The sequence below is a fragment of the Ictidomys tridecemlineatus genome, chromosome 4 (genome assembly GCF_052094955.1).
Source record: "Ictidomys tridecemlineatus isolate mIctTri1 chromosome 4, mIctTri1.hap1, whole genome shotgun sequence".
In the NCBI taxonomy this organism is placed as follows: Eukaryota; Metazoa; Chordata; class Mammalia; order Rodentia; family Sciuridae; genus Ictidomys; species Ictidomys tridecemlineatus.
Window position 1 is genome coordinate 10915014 of NC_135480.1, and position 20450 is coordinate 10935463.

The 20450-nt window shown below is 60.5% G+C and overlaps 1 protein-coding gene across 4 annotated transcripts; it reads left to right on the forward strand.

Moving 5' to 3' along the window:
• The first annotated feature begins 45 nt into the window (after positions 1-45).
• Rab3il1 (RAB3A interacting protein like 1) lies at positions 46-19931 on the forward strand. Of its 4 annotated transcripts, none has more exons than XM_040284227.2 (11): positions 46-252; positions 10336-10588; positions 11014-11109; positions 11202-11279; positions 11889-12107; positions 12821-12967; positions 13426-13554; positions 13653-13765; positions 15121-15220; positions 18171-18237; positions 18889-19931. In XM_040284227.2, exons 1-11 carry the CDS (start codon positions 101-103, stop codon positions 18966-18968), a joined length of 1434 nt encoding a protein of 477 aa, XP_040140161.1. In that variant the 5' UTR covers positions 46-100; the 3' UTR covers positions 18969-19931. The 4 variants fall into 4 exon arrangements, with proteins under 4 accessions (XP_040140161.1, XP_040140160.1, XP_021586268.2 ...); XM_040284226.2 differs by having other exon boundaries at positions 49-252; positions 18886-19931; XM_078045875.1 differs by lacking the exon at positions 46-252 and adding an exon at positions 2714-2869 and having other exon boundaries at positions 18886-19931.
• The last annotated feature ends 519 nt before the right edge of the window (positions 19932-20450 follow it).

A 20450-nucleotide genomic window follows, 5' to 3' on the forward strand; every position in this document is an offset into this window, starting at 1 on the left:
TCTGGGGCTGCTGCTCCTAGAGATAGCAAAGGTTAGTGTGGGGACCGCCTGGGGCGGGGAGCAGCCACAGCCGCCTGACCTCCCGGCTGGCCCCTCCGGAATGGATGCCTCCAAGGAGCCCACCGGGTGCCCGGCCAGAGGGACATGCCCAGTGTTCCTGGCCATGAGCTCGGGGACTGTGCGCTACGCCCCATCAGGCCCGGGTCCTGCCCTTTTGAAGGGCTTGAGAGAGGAGCCTTGGGACACAGGCAGGTGAGCTAGAGACCTGGGACACGGGGGACGGGGTCCTGCCACCGCGTGAACACAGGGGCAGGTGGAAGCTGGGCTCCCGACAGGGTGCTGGCATGCACCTATGAGCAAGTTTCAGGAGCCTCTTACAAGGTCACCTCCAGCCGGTAGCTCTGATGGCCTTGTTCCACTTGATGGTTGTTCAGAAGTGGAAATGGAAGCTCAGAGAGGGCAAGGCACTCATTCTGGGCCACACAGTGAGCCAAGGACACACCTAAGTCCAGAATCGGGGACTGGGTCACCCAGGCTTCTCACCTGCCCTCAGCTAAGACTCTGTGGTTAAGGCCACCAAGCCCGGGATGGGAATGGCAGGGGCCCTACGGGAAGGAAGTTGAAGAGGGCAGTGGCTTGTGGGCAGAGGAAACACCTTTATTTCTCCCTCTCTACCTGCTGGGCCCCCCTTCTGACTGTAGGCAGCTGCAGTGTCCTGTGAGCCCTCTGGTTTGGGGGGCTGATTTTTTTTTGGAAAACTGGTGTAAGCAGACTGGCCCTCACTACCCCTGGCTGTGTGACATAAGACAGGTACCTTAACTTCTCTGAGCCCATCCCTTTTTAGTGGAAGAACAGGGTTCACTGTGCTCTGGGAAGAGGCAGTGAAGCCTGGGAATCCACAGTCGCCTGGAGGCACAGAGGACAGGATATTTTTGGTTAGTAATTGGAGGTCAGTGTTCCCAGAAGGGTGACCACACACTTGTCCTTTGAGGCCTCTCTCAAGGGCCTCCCTCGTCAAGCAGCCCTGGTAGGCTGCGGACTCTTCTCTGGGGCTGTAACCTCTTCACCCCTTAGATTCCCCTCGTCAGGGCTACCGTCAGCCATCTCCTGCCCGGGCTTGCGGGCTCAGAGAGCAAGGCTCTGTTTTGGGCTCCCTCTGTGTCTCCTCCTTCTATCCCGAAAACAAAATTTCAAGGTCATCCTGGGTAATGACTTAGCGAGACCCTGACTTAAAATAAAAAGGGCTGAAGATGTAGCTCACTGGGGCAGACAACTTGCCCAGCATCTGCAAGGTCTCGAGTTCCATCCTCGGCACTGCACAGAAGAGGAAAAAAAAGGAAGAAAAAGGTGAACAGATAGGAGCAGGAAGACAGCAGTTGCTCAAGGCTTCGCTGGTGAAGGAAGCAAGTCAACAGACATGTTGACATCTGTGCTGGACTCGGGTGGGTAGAGGAACACAGGTCCCACAAGCTGGTCCCTGTCCTCTGGAAGCCAGAATCCTGCAAACAGTTACCCTGTGTAGGAGCCTGGGCTGAATGGTTCTGGAAAGTTGGAAGGGGTGCCATGGAGGGCTGTCCAGGTTGTTCACTGGATAAGGTGTTGGCCAAGGGAGTGAGCAAGGCAGGAAATCCAGCCTGGCCTCCACTCACCAAGTCCTGTACCTTGGTGGGAAAGGAGCACCCTTTTCTATTTTGACCAGAGACACCACATTTGCAAGTCATGCCCTAGGCAAGTAATGGTGTGCACCTGTCTCAGCCACTGGGGAGGCTGAGGGGGGAGGATCCCATATTGGAAGTCTATATCTGTACAATTTCCTTCTAGGTCCGCCTGTCATGGTTGTAAGGCCCATAGATTGTGTTCAGAAGGGGTGGCTGAGTGAATGAATGAAATGTGTCCCCCATAGGAAGACCTGTCACCCTCAGACATGGGCTAGGCTGTAGCCTAGTAGTCAAGAACTCAGCCTGGGCCCCAGGGTCTGGTGGCCTCTGCAAGAGGAAGGTCCTTGTCTCCGACCCTCAGTCCTTCTCCAGGGCCAGATGGTAGAAGCCCCAGTCACTGGCAGGAGAGAAGGGAGGTTGCCCTCACTGGCTCCAGGTCCAGACTGAAGTTCTGGCCAGTGGTCAGGGAGCGGGGACTGAGGGGCCGGCAGGTAGAGTAGTGGTCAGCGACGGGCACGTGTGGGCCATGTTGCTCTGCAGAGGGTAGATGGTGGAAGGGGGCAGAGGCAGGGCTGGGCAGGGGTGTCCAGTGGCTGGAGAATGGCAGGCCCCTGTTTGGGGAGGCTGGGTGGGGGGCTTGGCCAAAGACAGACACCCCCTGGGGATAAGGATCCCCAAAGCAGGGCTGAGGCAGAGTGTCACTGAGGGGCCGAGGCTGAGGAGTGGGTAGGAGGGTGTCTGCGGGCCTCGAGTGACAATCCCGGGGGCATCTGACCCTCGCCGCCTTTGTGAGGCTCCTGCGCGGTGCCGGGCGGAGGGGGCTGCGGGGAGAACCAGCGGCGGAGGCTGCGCGGCCCGGGGGCCTGACCAGGGGCCGTTCCTCACCGACTCCAGGGCTCGGCGGCCCGCAGCGGGGCTGGGCGGCCCGGGAGCGAGTGCGAGCTCGGCGCGTCCGGCGGGCGGAGGGGCGTGGCCGGGCACGTGTCCTGGGGCCGCCCCTCGGCCACGTGACCCGCCTCGGGCAGGGGCGGGGCGCGGCGGGCGCCGGAGCCGCGGTCCCAGGCGGCGCAGAGCGACCGACTGGCTGCGGGCGGGACTGACAGGCAGCGGGACACCCTGCCGGCCCGGGGCGGAGTTGGCGGCGGGCGGGGACGCAGCGCGGAGCGGCGCGGGGAGCCGACGCCGGGCACCTCGACCGGGATGTGGAGCTGGTGGGTCCGCGCGCGGGGGGCCGGCCCGGGTCTCGGCCGCGCCGCCTCCTGGGGCGGGAGAGGGGGGGTCCCGCCGAGCCTGCGCCCCACCCGGGACGGTCTGCGCCCCCAGCCCTGCCTGGGGCTGAGGTCGCGCGAGCCGGCGTGGAGCCGGGAAGATGGAAGAGACCTCGGAGCGTTTGGGGGGTTCGGGGTGGGGAGTGTGGAGGGCGACCGAGCCACTGCTCCTAGCTCACCGCGAGGGCAAGTGGCGGTGGCGGTGGGGGGACGGGGTGCCGCTCTGTGCCTGCCAGAGCAACCCTGGGGCGCGCACCTAAAGGAGGGACACCCTCCACCCGCTGGATGAGCTCTTGGAAAGCAGTTGGGCTGCGAGAGAGGAGCTGGGTCTCTCCAAGGTCGCAGGCAAGTTGATGGCCAAAGGTCTTGCCGGTACTCGGAGCTGTAGAGTGGCTGGGACCACCCTGCAGCCTGAAAGGGGCCAGCATAGGCTCTGGGTCCTGGGTCAGTGGCCCCAGGACCCCTCTCGGTCCAGACCATTGTTTCTCAGGTGGTTCCTATTCCCTGCTGGTCTGAGGGAGGGACCCCTGCCCTGGGGGTGCAGAAAGGTCGAGGTTTTTTCCATGGAGTTGGGGAGCACTTTCTCTCCCCCATGACTCCTGGGGGTGTATTCTTGTAAAGCACTTGGCCAGATGAGTTGTCCCAGGACCCAGCTCCCTCCCTGCCACACCAGGTGAGTGGGTAACACTCCCCCAATCCACCCCCCACCCCCACAAATGGGCAAGCTGGATCCATTTTCCTCCATGGCCCCCAGCAGAACTTGAGCTGAGGTGCTCAGAGAGTAATGGGGTTTCATCCCCAAGGAGCTCGGAGACAGGGGTCCCTGGTAGGGGTGAGGTGTGGAGAGGCTTGAGCCTCCTGAGGGGCAGAGTTGAAGGCGAGCCTCTTTGCTGGAATTATGCCCTGGGGGAAGGAGGCTGGGCTTAGGGAGAAAGTGACTAAGGGGCTTTGTGGTGCCTGGAGAGGTTAGGACAATCCTACCTGGGGATAAATGGGTTTTACCCTAGGGATAAATGTGTCTGGGGAGCAGCCTTGTCTGGAGGAATCTTGTGACCCTTTGTGTTGGGTGGACTGAGGCACGGAATTGCTGTGTGACCTAGGGTATGGGCTCCCTTCTCTGGGCCTCTAGGTGAAATAAGTAGGTTGTAGGGTAGCAGTGATTCCATCCTCAAGAATGTCCTCTTTTGGAGGCACCCAGGCTAGGGTCAGACAAGGCCCAGTAGATGGATGTTCTCTGTAGGGACAGAAGAAGTTTCAAGGTTTTAGAGAAGGCCTTGTCTGCCATATTCCAGGACCCTCGTAGATGAGCCAGGCTGCCAAACTGACCCCTCCACATGCAGTCCTCAGTACGGCACACTTCCCCACTTCCCATGTGGACCTGTGGGTCCTCTGGGACTTAGCTGGATACAGAGCACACAGTAGGGACTTCATAAATGCAGATGGGAAGTATAGATAGAATGAGGAGCTGGGAACCCTAGAGAGGCAGAGTTTGGGGGTTACCTTGAGCACTGCATTTTTGTGGATCCCTCATGTGGATATGAAGACAGAGATTTAGGGATCAGGGGTCAAGGGGCCAGCACCTACTTAGGCCTGGTGTCCTAAGAGCTCACCCAGATCCCAGCAGCAGAGGAGGACTCTTCTCAGGGTCACACTTGCACAAGCACTAAGTGACTTGTGCTTGTGACCCCAGAAGCTCATGACAATTATGGGACGTGTGTCCTGGGGGCTCTTGGTCCTAGACCAGGAGTTGGGAGACCTGGCTAACCCTCTGTGTTTCTGGAGCTTAGCTTCCGCATCTGTCCAAGAACTGCGGTCTCTCCTGGGTGACTGTTCATGGACAGGTCCCATTCCCTGTCCCCTTGTGGCCCTAGACTTAGGGCTGCTCTCCTGGGGTGGGCAGCAGTAGCTGGACTCTGCAGGAGCTGGGGGAGGGGGGTGTCCTCTCCCTTGAGACTCTCAAGCATGGGCCTTGGACTCTGAACCCAGTGGCAGGAGAGGCTTGGCCTGGCTACCTGCTCCACGTGTCTCCTCCTCCTCCTCCTCCTCCTCCTCCTCCTCCTCCTCCTCCTCCTCCTCCTCCTCCTCCCAGGACCTGCTGCTGCAGGCAGCTCCCACCAGTCTGACTTTAAGGTGCTGCTTCTCTCCCATCTGCCATGGTTTCACATGTCCAAGGTCTTGGGTGCCAAACCTGCTTCAGGATGATGGGGTAGGGATGGCATCTAAGGTACTTCTACACCTAGCACAGTGCTGGGCATTTGAGGCTTGATCTGCAGAGACCAGAATCTGGGTTGGTTCTTTACCATCAAGTGGCCACATGACATTGGTGCAGCCCCTTGGTCTCAGTTTCCCCACTTGACAGATTGGGGGCTACTCATACTTATCTCTAGTGAGTGCTCACTGTTGCCACCTCCCAGAAGCCCTCGACGGTCTGCCTGCCCTCCCTGCCAACAGGTGTGGTATCCTTCCTGCCGATCCTTTGTCAGCACATTTGTGCACAGGCTCAGACCTCATCAGAGTCCTGCTTGACCTGCACTCTCCAGTGTCTGCACCAGATTCATGCTTGATGGCTTTGGGAAGGAAACGCAGTTGTGTGTGTGTGGGGGGGGGGGCGGGGGGGCTACAAAATGAAATAGAATGTGGGGAGCAGGGGGCTTAGTGATGTTCCCCTGGAGTCTGTCTGGTCCTACAGACTGGAAGGATCAGGGCCCCTGGGGTTCCTGGCACATGATAGGTGCTCACTAGGCCCATGTTGGATGGATGAAATCTTGGGGTGTCAGTTCTTAGACTGAATGCATGGGGATCCCCCTCAGGCATTATGAGGCATGTGCCCTGCCTTCTACAGTAGAGAGGGAGACTCCCACCTGCCCCGGCCTGGCACTGGTCCCCAGTGGAGAGACAGGGCTGAGTGGCAGGGGAGTTTTGGCCCAGCTACCTGCTCCATGTGTCCTGACATGCTCCTCCTCCCTCCTCCTCTTCCAACCAGGACCTGCTGCTGCAGGCAGACCCCCCCCCCACCTGTTTGCCCCTCCTGGGAGTGGCCCGGCCCACCCTGGCCCACCCTGGCTCCCGCCCATGCCTTTGCCCCTCCTTGCCTGGAGCTCATTGGATCCTGGCCTAGCTCCAGGCTCTACCAGGAGGACAGCCGCCCTCTCCCACCCTGAGGTCCTGCTCTGCACTCTCCTGTCTTCCCCCGGCCCTGCCTAGAGCTGTGGGAGGACCTCCCAACAGCTGCCTCTGTCCTGCCTTTCCCCTTCAGCTGCCCGCAGCCCGTGCCACTTCCCAGATGCCTCGTCACCCCCTCTCATTTCCCTGAGAGCCCCGTCCCGGTTCCTCATTTCCATCTTGGGGACCACCGATTCCCTCATCCTCCTTAATTAATCAATTACTCTACTGTATTTTTTTCCTGCGGCCCCCTTGTCCTCCCACAGTTCCCCCTCAGAGTCTTTGTCTGTCCCCTCCAGGCCAGGGCCTGCCTGGCTAGTGCAGCAGCCTCCTTGGGCATCACCCTCCACCATGGCCACCCCCACTTAGTCCGATCTCAAACTTCCTCAAACCCCATCCGCATCCTGCCTCACTTCTCTGAAACCATCCTTCATCCTCTCTCCTCCCGATGACAGGTCATGTGACACTGTGCCTGTACTCCAGATTCATCCCCATCCTGCTGCTGCTTTGCTGGGTGTTCCAGCCAGGTCACCAACCCTCTCTGAACCTCAGGTGCCTGGTTTTTCGAACCAGGGTGGGGAATGCACCCTCCACAGTGCCGTCTTGAGTCCCCACCAGTAACACCCGTGGATGCTCAGGCAGTGGGCTGCCATGAACATGGTCCAAAGCGTGGGAACCCTGTGTGCTTGTGGGTCTTGCTCTGAACATCGGCCCTCTCTGGCCTGTGCTGGGCTTGTAGGCTGGCCACAGAACCTTTCCTGGGAGCCCTTCACATTGTGGCTATCAGCCTCGGTCGCCTCCGTCTGCCTGGTCACCCTGAGTGTCCGTCTCCGCTGGCCCTGGGCAGGTCTCTGCAGCTTACCTGGAGATCAGACTTGGTGCCCCTGGGCATAGGGTCAAGCTCCCAGTGTGTCCTCCCTGCTCGGTCCTTTTCCCAGTTTCAGAGCTGACCTGAGTGTCCCCTCCCCTGCTTATTTTGTGAACCCATTTTGTCCATTACTGCAGAAGGTGACTGTGAGGACATCCTGGGCACTTATCAAGGGACAGGCTGGTCTGGCAGGCAGGGAAGGGTGGAACCTCAGAGGGCCACACTGGGTCCTGTTTGGCCTCTGACCAGGCTCTCCTGGCCCAGTCAGGGTGACTGAGTGACTGGGGGCCACAGAGTCCTGGAGTCCTTGTTTTGCTGTTCTGTGAGTGGGGACAGAAACCCAGCGGGGCCCCTGAGGGCAGGCCTGGTGGGCTGAGGACTTCAGCGTCTGCTTTCCCCCTGGTCGTGTGCTTCCTGGGGAAGTGACCCCGTGTGGCCTTTCCTGTATGAGCTGCAGGCTGGCTTGGGACCTGACTTCTAGGGAGATGCTGGCCGCCCCGCCTGCCTCTGACCTTGGCTCTGAGGAGCTCCACCCCAGGCAGACCCTTCCTGGAAGGGGTAGGGATACCTGGTGGCCACACCCGGGTTTGGGAGCCCCTGCTCCAGGAGGGGATCCTGGCTCTGCTGGACCTGGAGGCCTGGGTCATCCCTCCCTCTGAATTTTCTGAGTCACAGGAGCTGGCCTCGCAGTCCGGAAGCAGGAGGGGAGGGGGGTCTGCAGATTGGAGCTTCCCTCCCAGCCCAGGCCGGGCCCTCTTCCTCTCTCACTCCTGCTGCTGTGGCCCAGGCCGTGGGGAGCTGGTGTCTGTGGGGTGGCCCCGCTGTCCCGACACTTCCTGTCGTTAGGGTGTGAGCCTGGGCTTTTCCACCAGGGGGAAGAGAAGATGTCCTGGAGACCGTGTCTCAGGCCTCCTGGGCCACTGTGTCCCCTGACAGGGAGCTGAAGGAGAGCCTGGGGGAAGGTCCAGCCCCAGCCCCAGCCCTGCCCTTGGAGGCCCTCCCTGTGACCCAGAGGCCCACGCTGGTCCCTGGGGAAGGACGGGCAGTCTTGTTCCTCCAGGGGGGTGTAGGTGATGCAGGGAGGTCCTTGGCTGGGGAAAGGCACCAGCTCTTGGTGTTTGAGACCTGGGATCCTGTCCCATGTCCTGGGCTGTCCTGTGGGTCACCTCCAGCCCGTAGATTGCAGTCCTTACTCTGTCAGAGTGGGTCGCCCCACACTAATGGGATCTGCTGCTTCTGGCCTGGCCTTAATGACTGTGACTCCCCTCTGCCACCTGAGTGGCAGAGTCCTCCAGGAGTACATTCCCCTCTCTCTGGGCCTGGGGTTTCAGCTGAGGGACCCAGAGCCTGGTAGGCGATGGTCTCTGTCAAATTGGCTGTGGATTGAACACTGTTCACTTGGCACTGTGTCGAGTGACTCCTTATTGACAGCGTCTCCTTCAGGGTTTTATGCCCACCCCCAGGGGTGGCTGGATCAGAGGACTTCAGAACACCTCCAGGGGCTCACACGTAGGTACCCCAGGACACAGCCTGGCTGTCCTCTTGGCCACAGCTCTCCTGGCCCAGGCTCTCCCTCCCAGAAAGGTGGGGACTGCAGCTGGGGAGGGGACTGGGTCAGATGTCCCTGTGGCAGCCAAGGAGGAGCCTCCGGGGCTCAGCAGTCCCTGATCCTGAGACAGACGTGGGTTCTAAACTCACGCTCCTAAACTCACGCTCCTCGTCCTCCCTGCTGGGCCGCTGGTCAGGAAGCTTTGGGCCTGGGCTGAAGACCTGACTGCCTGTCTTGGCACTGTCACTGACCAGCGGCGTGACCCCAGTGAAGTCCCTTCCCTCTCTGAGCTTCCCTCCCTCATCTGTAGAATGGGAACCATCGTGAGTGCTGTGCAGAGTCCTGAATGAGGACAGAGCACGCTGGATGGGGTCTGGCACAGTGTGACCCCTGGGCACAGACCCCAGCCCGTGGGGCCACAGTGTAGCTGTAGGGGGCTTGAAGGACCTGCCCTAGCTCCTCCAACCTTAGAGACCCTGTGTCACCACAGCTGATGGGCCCTGGATTCCTGGCCTCAGTCATCAAGGCCAAGTCCCTGCCAGGCCAAGTCCAGCCCCAGGACCTCGAGGCCCCATGCTGGGCCAGTTCCCAGGCAGAGGGCAGGCTCTGTGGGCAGCAGGACAGGGCCGTGTGGAAGACTGGGAACAGTCTTGTGGCTGGGGTCTGTGTTACCAAGAGGAACGCTAAGGTTCAGAAGCTGTTGGGTGGCCTTATTGGGAATCTGAGGACAGGGAAGAGGGACAGGCCCCAGACCAGCCTCTCACCCTTCCTCCTCAGTTATCCCAAGTCCCCGTCTCCTTGGCCTTGTCCCTCCTCTCCTCCAGTGGGCCTCTCTGGGCCCCTCCCCCGCACTTCCCCACTGTTATCAGCGGAGGCCCAGCCCCCCCCACCAGCCCAGCCCCCCACCCTACCCTCCCAGCCGCTGCTGCTCAGAAGCTGCTGGCTCAGGAGCCCCCAGCTTTTGCTGAGTGAGCAAATCCAGAGGTGCTGTCTTGGCACAAACCCCTGCTGGCCGAGCCCTCCCGCCCGTCCCTCCGCAGGATCCCCTTCCAGAGGGGGAGTGTGGCTGGGGGGCGGGTGGAGGGCAGAGGCCCCAGCACTCCAGCGTCTTCAGCCTCAGGGAGGGAGGTCCCGAGGCCTAGAGAAGGGGGTGTTTTTCAGAGGATACACTGTAGGCCAGGGGAGAGTTGGAACTGCCCCCCATAAAGTCCAGGGGGACAGGAAGTGGGTCTGTGTTGCCTGGGCTATTTGCAGAATCTTCCTGCTTACCCTAGCCTCATGCTTCCTCTCTGACTCCCCCCCACCCAAAGGAGTGGAATTTGCAATAACTATTTCGTATTAACATTTGCATTAATTCTCACATTAACTACATCATGAATTTGTACTAACTATCAATGAAGGTAGCTCTCACTTCAGTGCCTCCCGGGTGATGGGTGACGAGGTTTTACGCACACACACACCCCCATCCTTGGGGCTGACAGTCACTTGGATCTCCCTGCTGAGTAAAGGTGGAGACTGATCCTCAGCATCCGCACGTGTAGGGTCATCTGTTTGACAGACGCAAACTGAGCACAGCTGTGTGCTAAGCATCTGCTGCCGGCCCAGTCCCTGGGCTGGAGGTTGACAAGGGTTCCAGAGCCCCGTTCTTGCCCCTAAGAGAACATGTGCTCGACCAACATGCTTTCTTGACAGCCTGGTTGTGGCCTGTGGTCCCGTTTTACAGATGGAAAGGCGGAGGCCCAGGTGGCAGGCGTGGTGCCCGGGGCTTGTCCCTCGGGCAGGTTTCAGAAGCCTGCCCTGTGTCTACTGATGCCTCTGTTTGCCTTGCAGCCCACCCCAGCCAGACGAGGCCCCCCCTCCACCCCTCGCGTCTGTCCCTGTCCCCTGGAAGAACGTGGGTTCCTGCAAAGGCCACAGGGAGTCCCCAGGATCCCTGGTGGAGGCCTCTGCAGGGGAGGAGGCCCAAGGGGAGGAGGAGCCCGCGGCTGCCCCGCTGGACGTGTCCCGCCTGCGCAGCTCCTCCATGGAGATCCGGGAAAAGGGCTCAGAGTTCCTGAAGGAGGAGCTGCACAAAGCCCAAAAGGTAGGGACCTCGGAGAGGAGGAGCCAGCCTGGGAAAGCCGGTGACACAGTGACTGACGCGGCCAGCTGCAAGCCAGGCCAGTGCAGGCACCTGAGAACTGCGAAGAAGGAACCCATTTTTGTGTCTTTTTGGGGGGGGTGCTGGGACTCAAACCTGGGCCCTCGTGGGCTTGGCCACCTGGCCACGCTCCAGCGTTCCGAGTCTTTTTAGTGACTCTCACGCGACCTTGACTTGTCTGAAAACCTGTTCCCAGATCTGAGGGGCTGTCGGTGGGCTTTGGGTCTCATGCTGCCAGCTGGTGGAAGAGGCACGACAGAGTGGGGGCACCAGAGGAAGTTGGCTGGCAGCCCAGAGTCCCACTCACGATGGCCGGGCCCATCTAGGGCTGGGGCCTCCCACGAGGCTGACAGTCCCCTCTGTCCCAGGAGCTGAAGCTGAAGGACGAGGAATGTGAGCGGCTGTGCCGGGTGCGGGAGCAGCTGGAGCAGGAGCTGGAGGAGCTGACGGCCAGCCTGTTCGAGGTACGCCTGGTGGGCGGACGGGTGGGCGCAGCCTGCGGGATGGCCCGGGGGTCCAGCTCCCAGCCACTCACACGGAGGCTGCCCTCTTCCAGGAAGCCCACAAGATGGTTCGGGAAGCCAACATGAAGCAGGCAGCATCAGAAAAACAGTTGAAGGAGGCCCGGGGCAAGGTGAGGCCCGTGCCCTCTGCCCAGGCCAGCCTGGGGCGCCCGCCATAGGGCGCACCCCACCCCGAGCATTGGCCTGGGCTCTCCAACCAGATCCTCCAGGCCAGCCCCAGCCCAGGGAGGTGGGGTGTCTGAGAGCCCATAGCCCAGCGCCCTGGACCCCCCTAGTGTTCCTTCTGAGCCACTGAGACTTTTCTGGAGCCTTCTGGGGACTGGAAGGACCCTGTGGTTGCTGTAACTCCTCCTCCCTCCTCCCACCCTCCTTAGCAAAGCAGAAACCTGGGTCTGGCCGTGTAGTGGGCCAGTAGCTTCCTCTCGGAGCCTTTTGGATCAGCAGGAAAATGTGAAGCAGGGCTGCTCCTGCCTTCCAGGGACCCTGGAACACTCAATGGGTCACCAGGGAAGCTCCCAGACACTTGTCCCCCACAAAGTCTTGTTTGCGGTGTGACCTCTGGCCGGCCACATCGCCTCTCTGAGCCTCAATTTCCCCGGGGCAGGCGGGGTTAGGCGTTGGTTGCTGTTAGGCATCAGCTGTCCCGCTGTGGGCCGATGGATGGTGGGAGCCAGGGGGGTGATAACTGGATTAGGTTGACAGCCATCCATCTGGGCCAGATCGACATGCTGCAGGCAGAGGTGACGGCCTTGAAGACATTGGTCATCACATCCACACCAGCCTCTCCCAACCGAGAGCTCCACCCACAGCTGCTGAGCCCCACCAAGGCTGGGCCCAGAAAGGGTCACTCGCGCCATAAGAGCACCAGTAGCACCCTCTGCCCTGTCATGTGCCCTGCTGCAGGGCACACCCTCACCCCAGACAAGGAGGGCAAAGAGGTAAGGAGGCAGGTGGGCAGTGTGCATGGGAGGGAACGGGGTGCCCACTGACAGAGGAGAGGCCGACGAGGACACCTGCGCCCTTGCTGTGTGATCTGCAGTCTGGCTCACCCCTCTCTGTGCTGAGGTGTCTGGTCTTTGGCCTCTAGAGTGTCTGATAGCCACCCCTGTCTGCTGCAAGCGGCAGGCGGTAGTTTCTGCTCCTGGGCTGGCTTTGGTGGGGCTCTGCTCGGGCTCTCTGGCCTTAAGGCCCAGGACCACCTTGTGACACTCTTTGTACTCAGAGTCCTCGGCAGCTCTTGGTACAAGCTGGCCTTGGACAGGTGTCTCTCCTGACCTGGCTGGGCGGGCACTCATGGCTACAGGTCCCAAAGCAAATGAAACCACCCGTTAGCACCCCCATTCCCTCATGTGGTCAATGGAGTGTCCTGGGACCACGGGAGAAACGGATGACACACTGATGTCAAGAGCCAGCTCAGGCCGCATCGAGTGGACACCGAGACAGGTGTAGTGGGATTCAGCTTCCCGGGTGTCGTGTCCAGCCCACCCGGCTCAGTCCTGTCCTCTGTCTGTCTCCAGAGCTTACAGGGAGGAGGAGCAAATAGACCTCTTGGCCCACTTCTGAGCTCTGAGCTTCCAGTCGGACACTGATATCTCCTCATTCCTCCTGTCTCTGTCCACCTGTCTGTCTGTCTGTCTACCCCATGGCCCAGCCTGGGCTTCCCCCTCTCCTCTCCCTGCTCCTCTGCGTGATCCCCAGCAAGGCCATCCACCTCACCTACGAGCCGGCCTGGCAGCTCCCGCCCGGGGAGCCGCCCGCAGCCCCCACCTCTGCCACCTCTCTCTCCTTTTCCCAGCAGGTAATGGCTCCAGAGAGGGGCCGTCCCGTCTGCCCCGCCACCTCTCCACACACTGCATGCAGCCCAGGGCAGGCCACAGTTGCCCCCCTGAGTGGGCAGCAGGAGGCCTGTGTGTATGTGCCTGAGTGTGTCCCGTGCCCTCAGGGACCTGTGGGTGCCCACCAGTTTGCTTGAAGAGGCAGTGAGGGGCATCAGGACGAGGCCGGACCCACCTCTGTAGTCTAGCACTCAAAACTTAAAGCACACCTAGAACAAAACTTTGAATTCAAAGTTGTTGGGTGCAAAGGGCAGAGAGTTCTTCCCTTGGACGCGGCTCCCCTGCACGGCTGCTGGGGACAGTCTGGTGGCTGCTGAGCCTGCCCCACACCTCCCTGGCTCTCCTCTCCCTTAGCTCTGCCTCCCCTGCGATGCCCACTCTCTGCCCTGACCACCCTCACCCCGCACGCCCTCCCTGCTAGGTGGACACAACCCTGTTTGCAGAGTTCCAGGCCTGGAGGGCGTCGCCCACGCTGGACAAGGCCTGCCCCTTCCTGGAAAGAGTGTACCGCGAGGACGTGGGCCCCTGCCTGGACTTCACCATGCAGGAGGTGAGGCGGGAGGGTGGCCTTCTGGGAGGCCCGGCCCAGCCGCCCCTCGGCCTTTGCCCAGCCCTCACCGCTCCCCCTGCTGCCCTGGTCTGCTGCAGCTCTCGGCGCTGGTCCGGGCCGCCGTGGAGGACAACACGCTCACCATCGAGCCCGTGGCCTCACAGCCCCTGCCCACAGGGAAGGCGGCTGAGGTGGACTGTGGCAGTGCCAAGTAAGTTGGGCACCCTCAGCCTTCCCTGCACACATGGGGAAGCCCCCACGGGGCCTGGAGCCGCACCGAGGTGGTGGTCGGGAAAGGCCGAGCTCAGGCTGCCTGGGCCTGGTGTAGGGCCCCAGGGTGGGCAGGGGCCCCTGGTGCATGACCTAGCCCCGGAACGTGGTGACCTGCTAAGAGAGGCACAGTTGCCCCTTGCAGGGCCAGGAGGCATGTGTCAGGTTCCAGCCCCCGCCCCCAGCCCAGGCTCTTCCTGGCTGACCTGCTGCATGCGCCCTGCCCCTCCCTGTCTCTCCCACTGCGGGTTTTGGACCCCAGTCAACACATCAGTGATTGTCAGTGACTGGCTCTGCCTCCTGCCAATCAGTAACTCGGTGGCCCTGGCATCTTGTCCTCCCCACTGTTCACCCCGCTTTGAGCAGGGGCAGTGGCAGCACACAAGGGCCAGGGCAGACCAGAAGCACAGTGTGGGGAGGATTCCCCTGGACAGCGGAGACCTGGCCCAGGAGGGGCGGCACCATGGGGAGCCTCATCCTGGAGGAGGGAACAGTTGAGCCAGGTTTTGAAGGAGGAGTTAGCCAGGGAGAGAAGAGCCCTTCCTGTGGAGGGCGCAGAGTGCAGGAGGGCAGGAGGTGCTGCGTATGGACGGGAGCACCTTTGGCCGGGTCAGAGTGGTGGGGTGGGGCTGAGGCTGTGCAGGTTTGGGCACCAGCCACCGAGGCCGGCTTGTCGTATGTTGTAGCAGAGGGACGCTGGAAGGAGGGTGCTCTGTGCAGCAGGAGGCTGGTCGGGGGGTAAGCCAGGGTGGTGTTTCATCCTCCCTTGACTCGGAACCCTCCGTAACTACTTCCTGGGCAACAGGGAAGCCGCGGGGAAAGGCGATAGATAGATAGATGTGGGTGTTGGGAGGAGCGCCTGGCCAGTACGTGGAGGAGAGAGGAGGAGGTGAGGCGAGGAGCTGAAGAATCAGGGCTAAAGGCAGGCGTAACATGGGGACATGGTGGCTCACCAGGTGGAGGGGAGGAGAGACCCCCGTAGGCGATGCCCAGAGTTAGCTGTGGAGGCTGGGACCACCAGAGGAGCCAGAGAGTGGGAGGCCAGATGGTGGGCTGCCCGCCCAGCCCAGCTAACCCTGCACATGAGCGGCTGAAGGTGCTGAATGAGGTCGCCCAGGCCTGGCTGAGGAGAGAGGGGGGTGCAGGGTGGGGCTCTGAGTGGGAGCTGGTCAGCAGGCAGTGGAGAACCCTGAGGGGCTGGCGGGGCCGGCGAGGCCAGGCCCACCCCACGTCCCCTGGCCTGCCTCTCTGCGTAAGTCCATTCAGGCCTCACGGCCACCTCTGCTGTCCCCCCAGCACGTGTGCCCTGAGTGGGCTGGCCCGCATCTGCCGCCACCGCATCCGGCTTGGGGACTCGGAGAGTCACTACTACATCTCCCCATCCTCCCGGGCCAGGGTGAGTCATCCTTCGCTATGGGTCCCTCGGTTCCTTGGGCTGGGAGCACAACTGGACTGTACCTCAGTCTAGAGAGCAGGGAACAGGCTCAGAGAGGTGCAGAGATGTGGGCCACAGCCAGGCCAAGTGCGCTAATCTGTTTTTCCCACGTGACAAATGACCGTAAACATAGTGACTTAAGCGATGCACTGTTCCCGTCTTGCTGTTGTCCAGGGCCAGGAGTCTTCGCGAAGCTCAGCAGAGATGTGCTGGGATGTGTTCTTTCCTGAGCTCAGGGTTCTCTTCCAGGCTCACATGGCTGCTGGCAGAATTCAGTTCCCCGTTGTGTCAGGACTGAGGTTCTCTTGGCCCTAGAGGCTGTCCACAGTCTGCCACACGGCCTTCTCACAGTCACCAGGAGAACCTCTAGTCTTCCAGACCTGGTCTTATGTAAGAATTGTCCTCCTGGGAGTGGCATCCACACCTCTGTCCTTTGATTAGTAACCTAATCAAGAGAGTGGCTGGATTTCAGGTTAAAGCCGCATGCTCAGATGCTCAGACCCCCCGACATTTGAGGAAGTTCAGGGGTGTGTCTGGCACACAGCCTGTGATCAGGCCCGGGTGCTGCAGGTCTCCAGAAATCCCGTCTGCCACCTGCAGTCCCCCAGGTTGGGTCAGGGGACGTCAGCCAGCTGGGGGTTGAGGCTGGGGATTCCCCTTCCTCTGCCCCACCATTGAGTGGTAAGAGGATTGAGGATGGAAGGGGACATGGTTGACCCACGTGCAAAGCTGATGAGCTGTGAGGCACCACCTCCCCCCCGACCTGCCAGAGGCCAGCTTGGAAGGGCAGGACCACAGTGGACAGAGGGTCCCCACAGCTGGACAGGGAGCGTGTCTGCTCTTGGTTCCGGCACATGTTGTGCAACACTCAAAGGGACTCTTCTGGTGGTGAGTGAGTACCTGTTTACGGGAAAGGAGTGTGCCCCTTTGCAAAGGAAAGGGGTGTGCCTGGGGCCACGTGGCCTAGACCTGGGGCCTCCGAGCTTTGCATTGTGTCTGTAGTGGCTGCCCCATGGATTGGTGGGCAGAGCCTTGTTCTGTGGCCACAGGTCCCCTTTGCTCCTTTCAAATCCCAACCAGAGCTCAGCAGAGGGCTCATGCCAGCCATTCCTGTGCCCGGCAAAATCACATCTACTAGTTTGTTTCTTTTCCTGGCCCAGGTGTCCAGCTGTGTTGGGCAAAAATGGGGATAGGAAGTAAGCTGAGGAGGGTCTGGCATTTTAGAATATGGTCCCCATCCCAAGAGATCCAGACCTGTGGGACTGACAAGGAGGAGCGCAGTCCCAGAGGATGGCTCTACTATTTCTGCTCAGGAGCTTGTAGCGGGTGCCCCTGCCTGGTGCACACCCACCTGGGCTGCTCTCGTCTCACCCCCATGCAGAGTCGAGCTCGAGCACGCCCAGCTTGTGCTGTCCTGCACCTCCTGCCTTCGCTAGGCTCCTGTGAACAGCCCCCTCCTGCAACCTCCTCCACCCCCAGCCAAGGGGTGCCCCACACATGGGACATCCCTCCCCCAGAGTCCTGTTCCACAGGGGCTGCTGTGGGCCCAGCTGCCAGGCCACCTCCGACTGTCCCACTGGGCTCCCTGGAGCCAAGATGGGGAGTTGATGCAACTCTTAGGAGAGTGGTGGTCACAGAAGAGGGGAGGGAAAGGAGCCACACCAGGACAGGGCCTCGGGGCGCATGTTCAGCTGGACCCACAGGGACCCTAGAGCACAGAGCTGGCTCCACCCTAGTCGAGGGGCAGGCCTCACATAGCCTCCATGCCAGTGGTCATTCGTTCTGCTGGGGTATGGGATGCAGAAGGGGACATCTGTGAGCCACAAGTGGCCTATATTCTCAGCCGCTGGGACAGGGACCCCCCCCCAATCTGGGGATGGCCCCTGGGAAGGGGACCCACAGTTCTTTCTTCACTGTAAGAGAGTCCTTGTGACAGTACCTGAGCCAAAGGAGGGTCGCCAGGGCTTGGCATGGAGCAGCCCCAGGACCGACTGGGCCCTCAGGCGCTGGCTGGATAGTTCAGTCAGCTTTTCCCTCACTGTGACCAAAAAACCTGACAAGAACAATTAGAAGAGAAGTTTATTTGGCTCACATCTTCAGAGGTCTGAGTCCATAGATGGCCAACTCCATAACTCTGGGCCTGGGGCAAAGCAAAACATCAAGGTGGAGGAGAGCAGCTCAGGACTTGGCAATCAGGGAGCAGAGAGAGCTCAGCTCACCGGGGACAAAATACCAACCCCAAAAGCACACCCCTTGGTGACCTACACCCTACCTGCCTACAGTTACCACCCAGTTAATCCATATCATTGGGTTAATCCTCTGATTCTGGTAAAGCTCCAACAGCTAATCATTTCACCACTGAACATTATTGCGTTGGCTGACACATGAGCTTTTGGGGGACACCTCATATCTGAACCATAACACAGGGCTGGGAGGGCCCCGTGAGGGACTGATTCCTCGCCTTTCTTGGTATAATAACACTGCCCAGCCTCCACTTCAGCAGGCCCAGCTCCCCAGGTGAGCTTAGACTCTGGGGCAGGCTACCGGCTACCTGGCTTCGTGGCTCAACTCAGCTGCTGATTAGCTCCAGGGCTTGCTATTGTCAAGTGCTTCCTTCTTGGGGACTCTGATTTCTCAACACGTTAGATGGGAATGATTAGCATGCCTTATTTGAGACCCATGATTGATGGACAGGCAGCGCGCTGTGGCTGCCCTGCCGTTATTAGAGCAGTACTAGTCATCTTGTTGCTGTTTATTAAAACTTCAAAGCCCCAGCCTTGTTCCAGGCCAGGAGTGCTACCTAGCTCTGCCAGGGACCTGGAACCTACTGCTGTTTCAGGTCCACGTGGCCTTTTGGGGAACCCGAGGGTGGGAGTTTGGCAGGTCATACTCTCCCTACTTCTGCCTGCAGATCACTGCCGTTTGCAACTTCTTCACCTACATACGCTACATCCAGCAAGGCCTGGTGCGGCAGGATGGTGAGCACCCCCTGGTGGCCAATGTAGGGATGGCACCCAAGGGAGGGGTGGAGCAGGGCAGTGGGGCACAGGCTCATCTAGTGCCTTTTGAGTCCACCTGCCCTAGGGCAGAGGGAGGACGCTGGGGCTCATTTCCCAGGAAGCAATCAAAGGAGGAGATGTGGGTCTAAAGGGATTAGGATCCTCCTGGGTTCAGAATTCCACAGAGATGAGCCGTAGGAGCCTCTGGGCCCTTCTCCACCAGGACAGCAAACCAGAGAGGTCCCACCTGCCCGTCCTCCAGGGACAGTCTTCCCGTTACTGGCCTGGCATTCAAGGGCCCGCACAGCGGGGTCCTCCAGTGAATCTTCCCCCACACCCACCGTGGCTGCCTCATGGCCGCCAGAAAGCGGGCTCACTGGCCTCCAGGCCTTGCCTGCTCCGAGGGGCCTCCCAGACCCACGCCAGCCCCGAGTCAGGGCTGGAAAGTATTTGGTAACCTGTCAACTGCAGTCCTGGGGCCTCCGTCATCACTGCTGAGTGGGGCATCGTGTGCAAGCATAGACTGGTCAGACTGGGAGGTGCCATATCTGCTGCCGCCCACTGCCAGGGGAGAGGGCCAAGCCAGCCTCTTAGGTGACCCTGAGCTGTCCCTCTGTCTACCTACAGCAGAGCCCATGTTCTGGGAGATCATGAGGCTGCGGAAGGAGATGTCCCTGGCCAAGCTTGGCTTCTTCCCTCTGGAGGCCTAGGGCTCGGCCGGCTCAAGAGGGCTCTTAGCTGGAGCATGCCTGCCGCAAGACAGTCACCAAGTGCAGTCCTGGAGCCAGCCCTGAGCGGACACTGACTGTATGGACAGACGGCCAGGCCATAGGGAAGCACTGAGACAGCACCAGACACCCATCCCGGGACAGACAGAGGGACAGACAAACTTGGACTTCATGAAATGACCCTTCTGTCTCCCCTACTGGGTTCTGCAACCACCAGGAGAATTTCAGGAAGCACCGAAGACCAAGGAGCCATATTCAGGGGTTCAGCCCTTGGGAGGGACCCCTGGAAGTCTGTACCCCACCCCGGTCCTGGAGCTACTGCCTGCAGGTGCCTTGTTGCTGCCACCTCTTCAGAAAGGGACTGTCCTGGGGTGGCTGGGTCTCCCAGCTATCCGCCACCTCAGTTCTCAGGTCCTGGGCCACCAGCACCTCCTTGTGGCCATCATTCACCCAGATCCCAGGTGGCCCCTCAGCAGACTGCCCCAGTGACCCTGGCCATGTCAAGGGCCTCTGGCGGCAGGGGCTGGCAGGGCCTCTTCCCCTCCAGCCTGTACATCGTTGAGAACTGAAACCGTTCTTAAGATGAGTCAGGGCCCCTCCTCCCCCCTTCATAAAGGCCCCCGTCCCCTCCTCCCCCATCTCGACTTGGGCTCCAGGAGGCCGTTCTCCCCAAACTACTGGAGGTCTAGGTCGCTTTTCTCCAAGAGGGAGACACAGAGAGGGCCTCAGGAACCCACGCCTGTTTCCAGCCCCTCGTACAACAGGCATCCCTGCATGTGGGGCCAAGTGGGGCCGGCAGGACCTGGCCCTCCCTGACCCCCATCACAGCCTGCCCAGACCAAGGTTAGGGATCCAACCTGGACATGTCCCTCACCGCGCCCTGATTTCCTTCTTTGAATGGAATGTAACGCGATCTCTATTTAATAAAGGAGGGCTTTGTTGGTAGGGCCAGGCGGCTGCTTGCCTTCACTGCTGCACCCTGGGGCTCTGGCCAGGGCTTGGGCATCTGAAGGAATGAAACCAAATCCTTTCCTTGCCTGCCCTCGTGCTTGGGATTAAACCCAAATCCTGAAGCCACCTCCCTCCACCACCACCACCACTTCCTTGCTCTAGGGAAGACCATTCGGGTCCTCCCTTTGTGTCCGGGGAGTTATGGGGTGTTGGAGATGCTCTCGGATCCCTCTCTCCATGAGGAGCAGCCTGCTGTTGGGGAGAACCATGCTGGGGCTGTCTCTTTGCGGCACTTTGGACAGTTCTGTCTGGCTGTCCTAGCCCTCAGAGAGCCTGTTCCAGTCTTCTAGAGGTGGGGAGCACAGAGCCAAAGGTGCTGAGACGGCCGGGGCTGGGCAGGACGTTAGCACGATGGACTGGCCATGTCTGCTCGCAGCACAGGTGGGGATGAGGGAAGCTCTGGACTTCCCAGTCTGGGTCGGAGATGGGCTCTGGGCACGGGGCAGCAGTTGC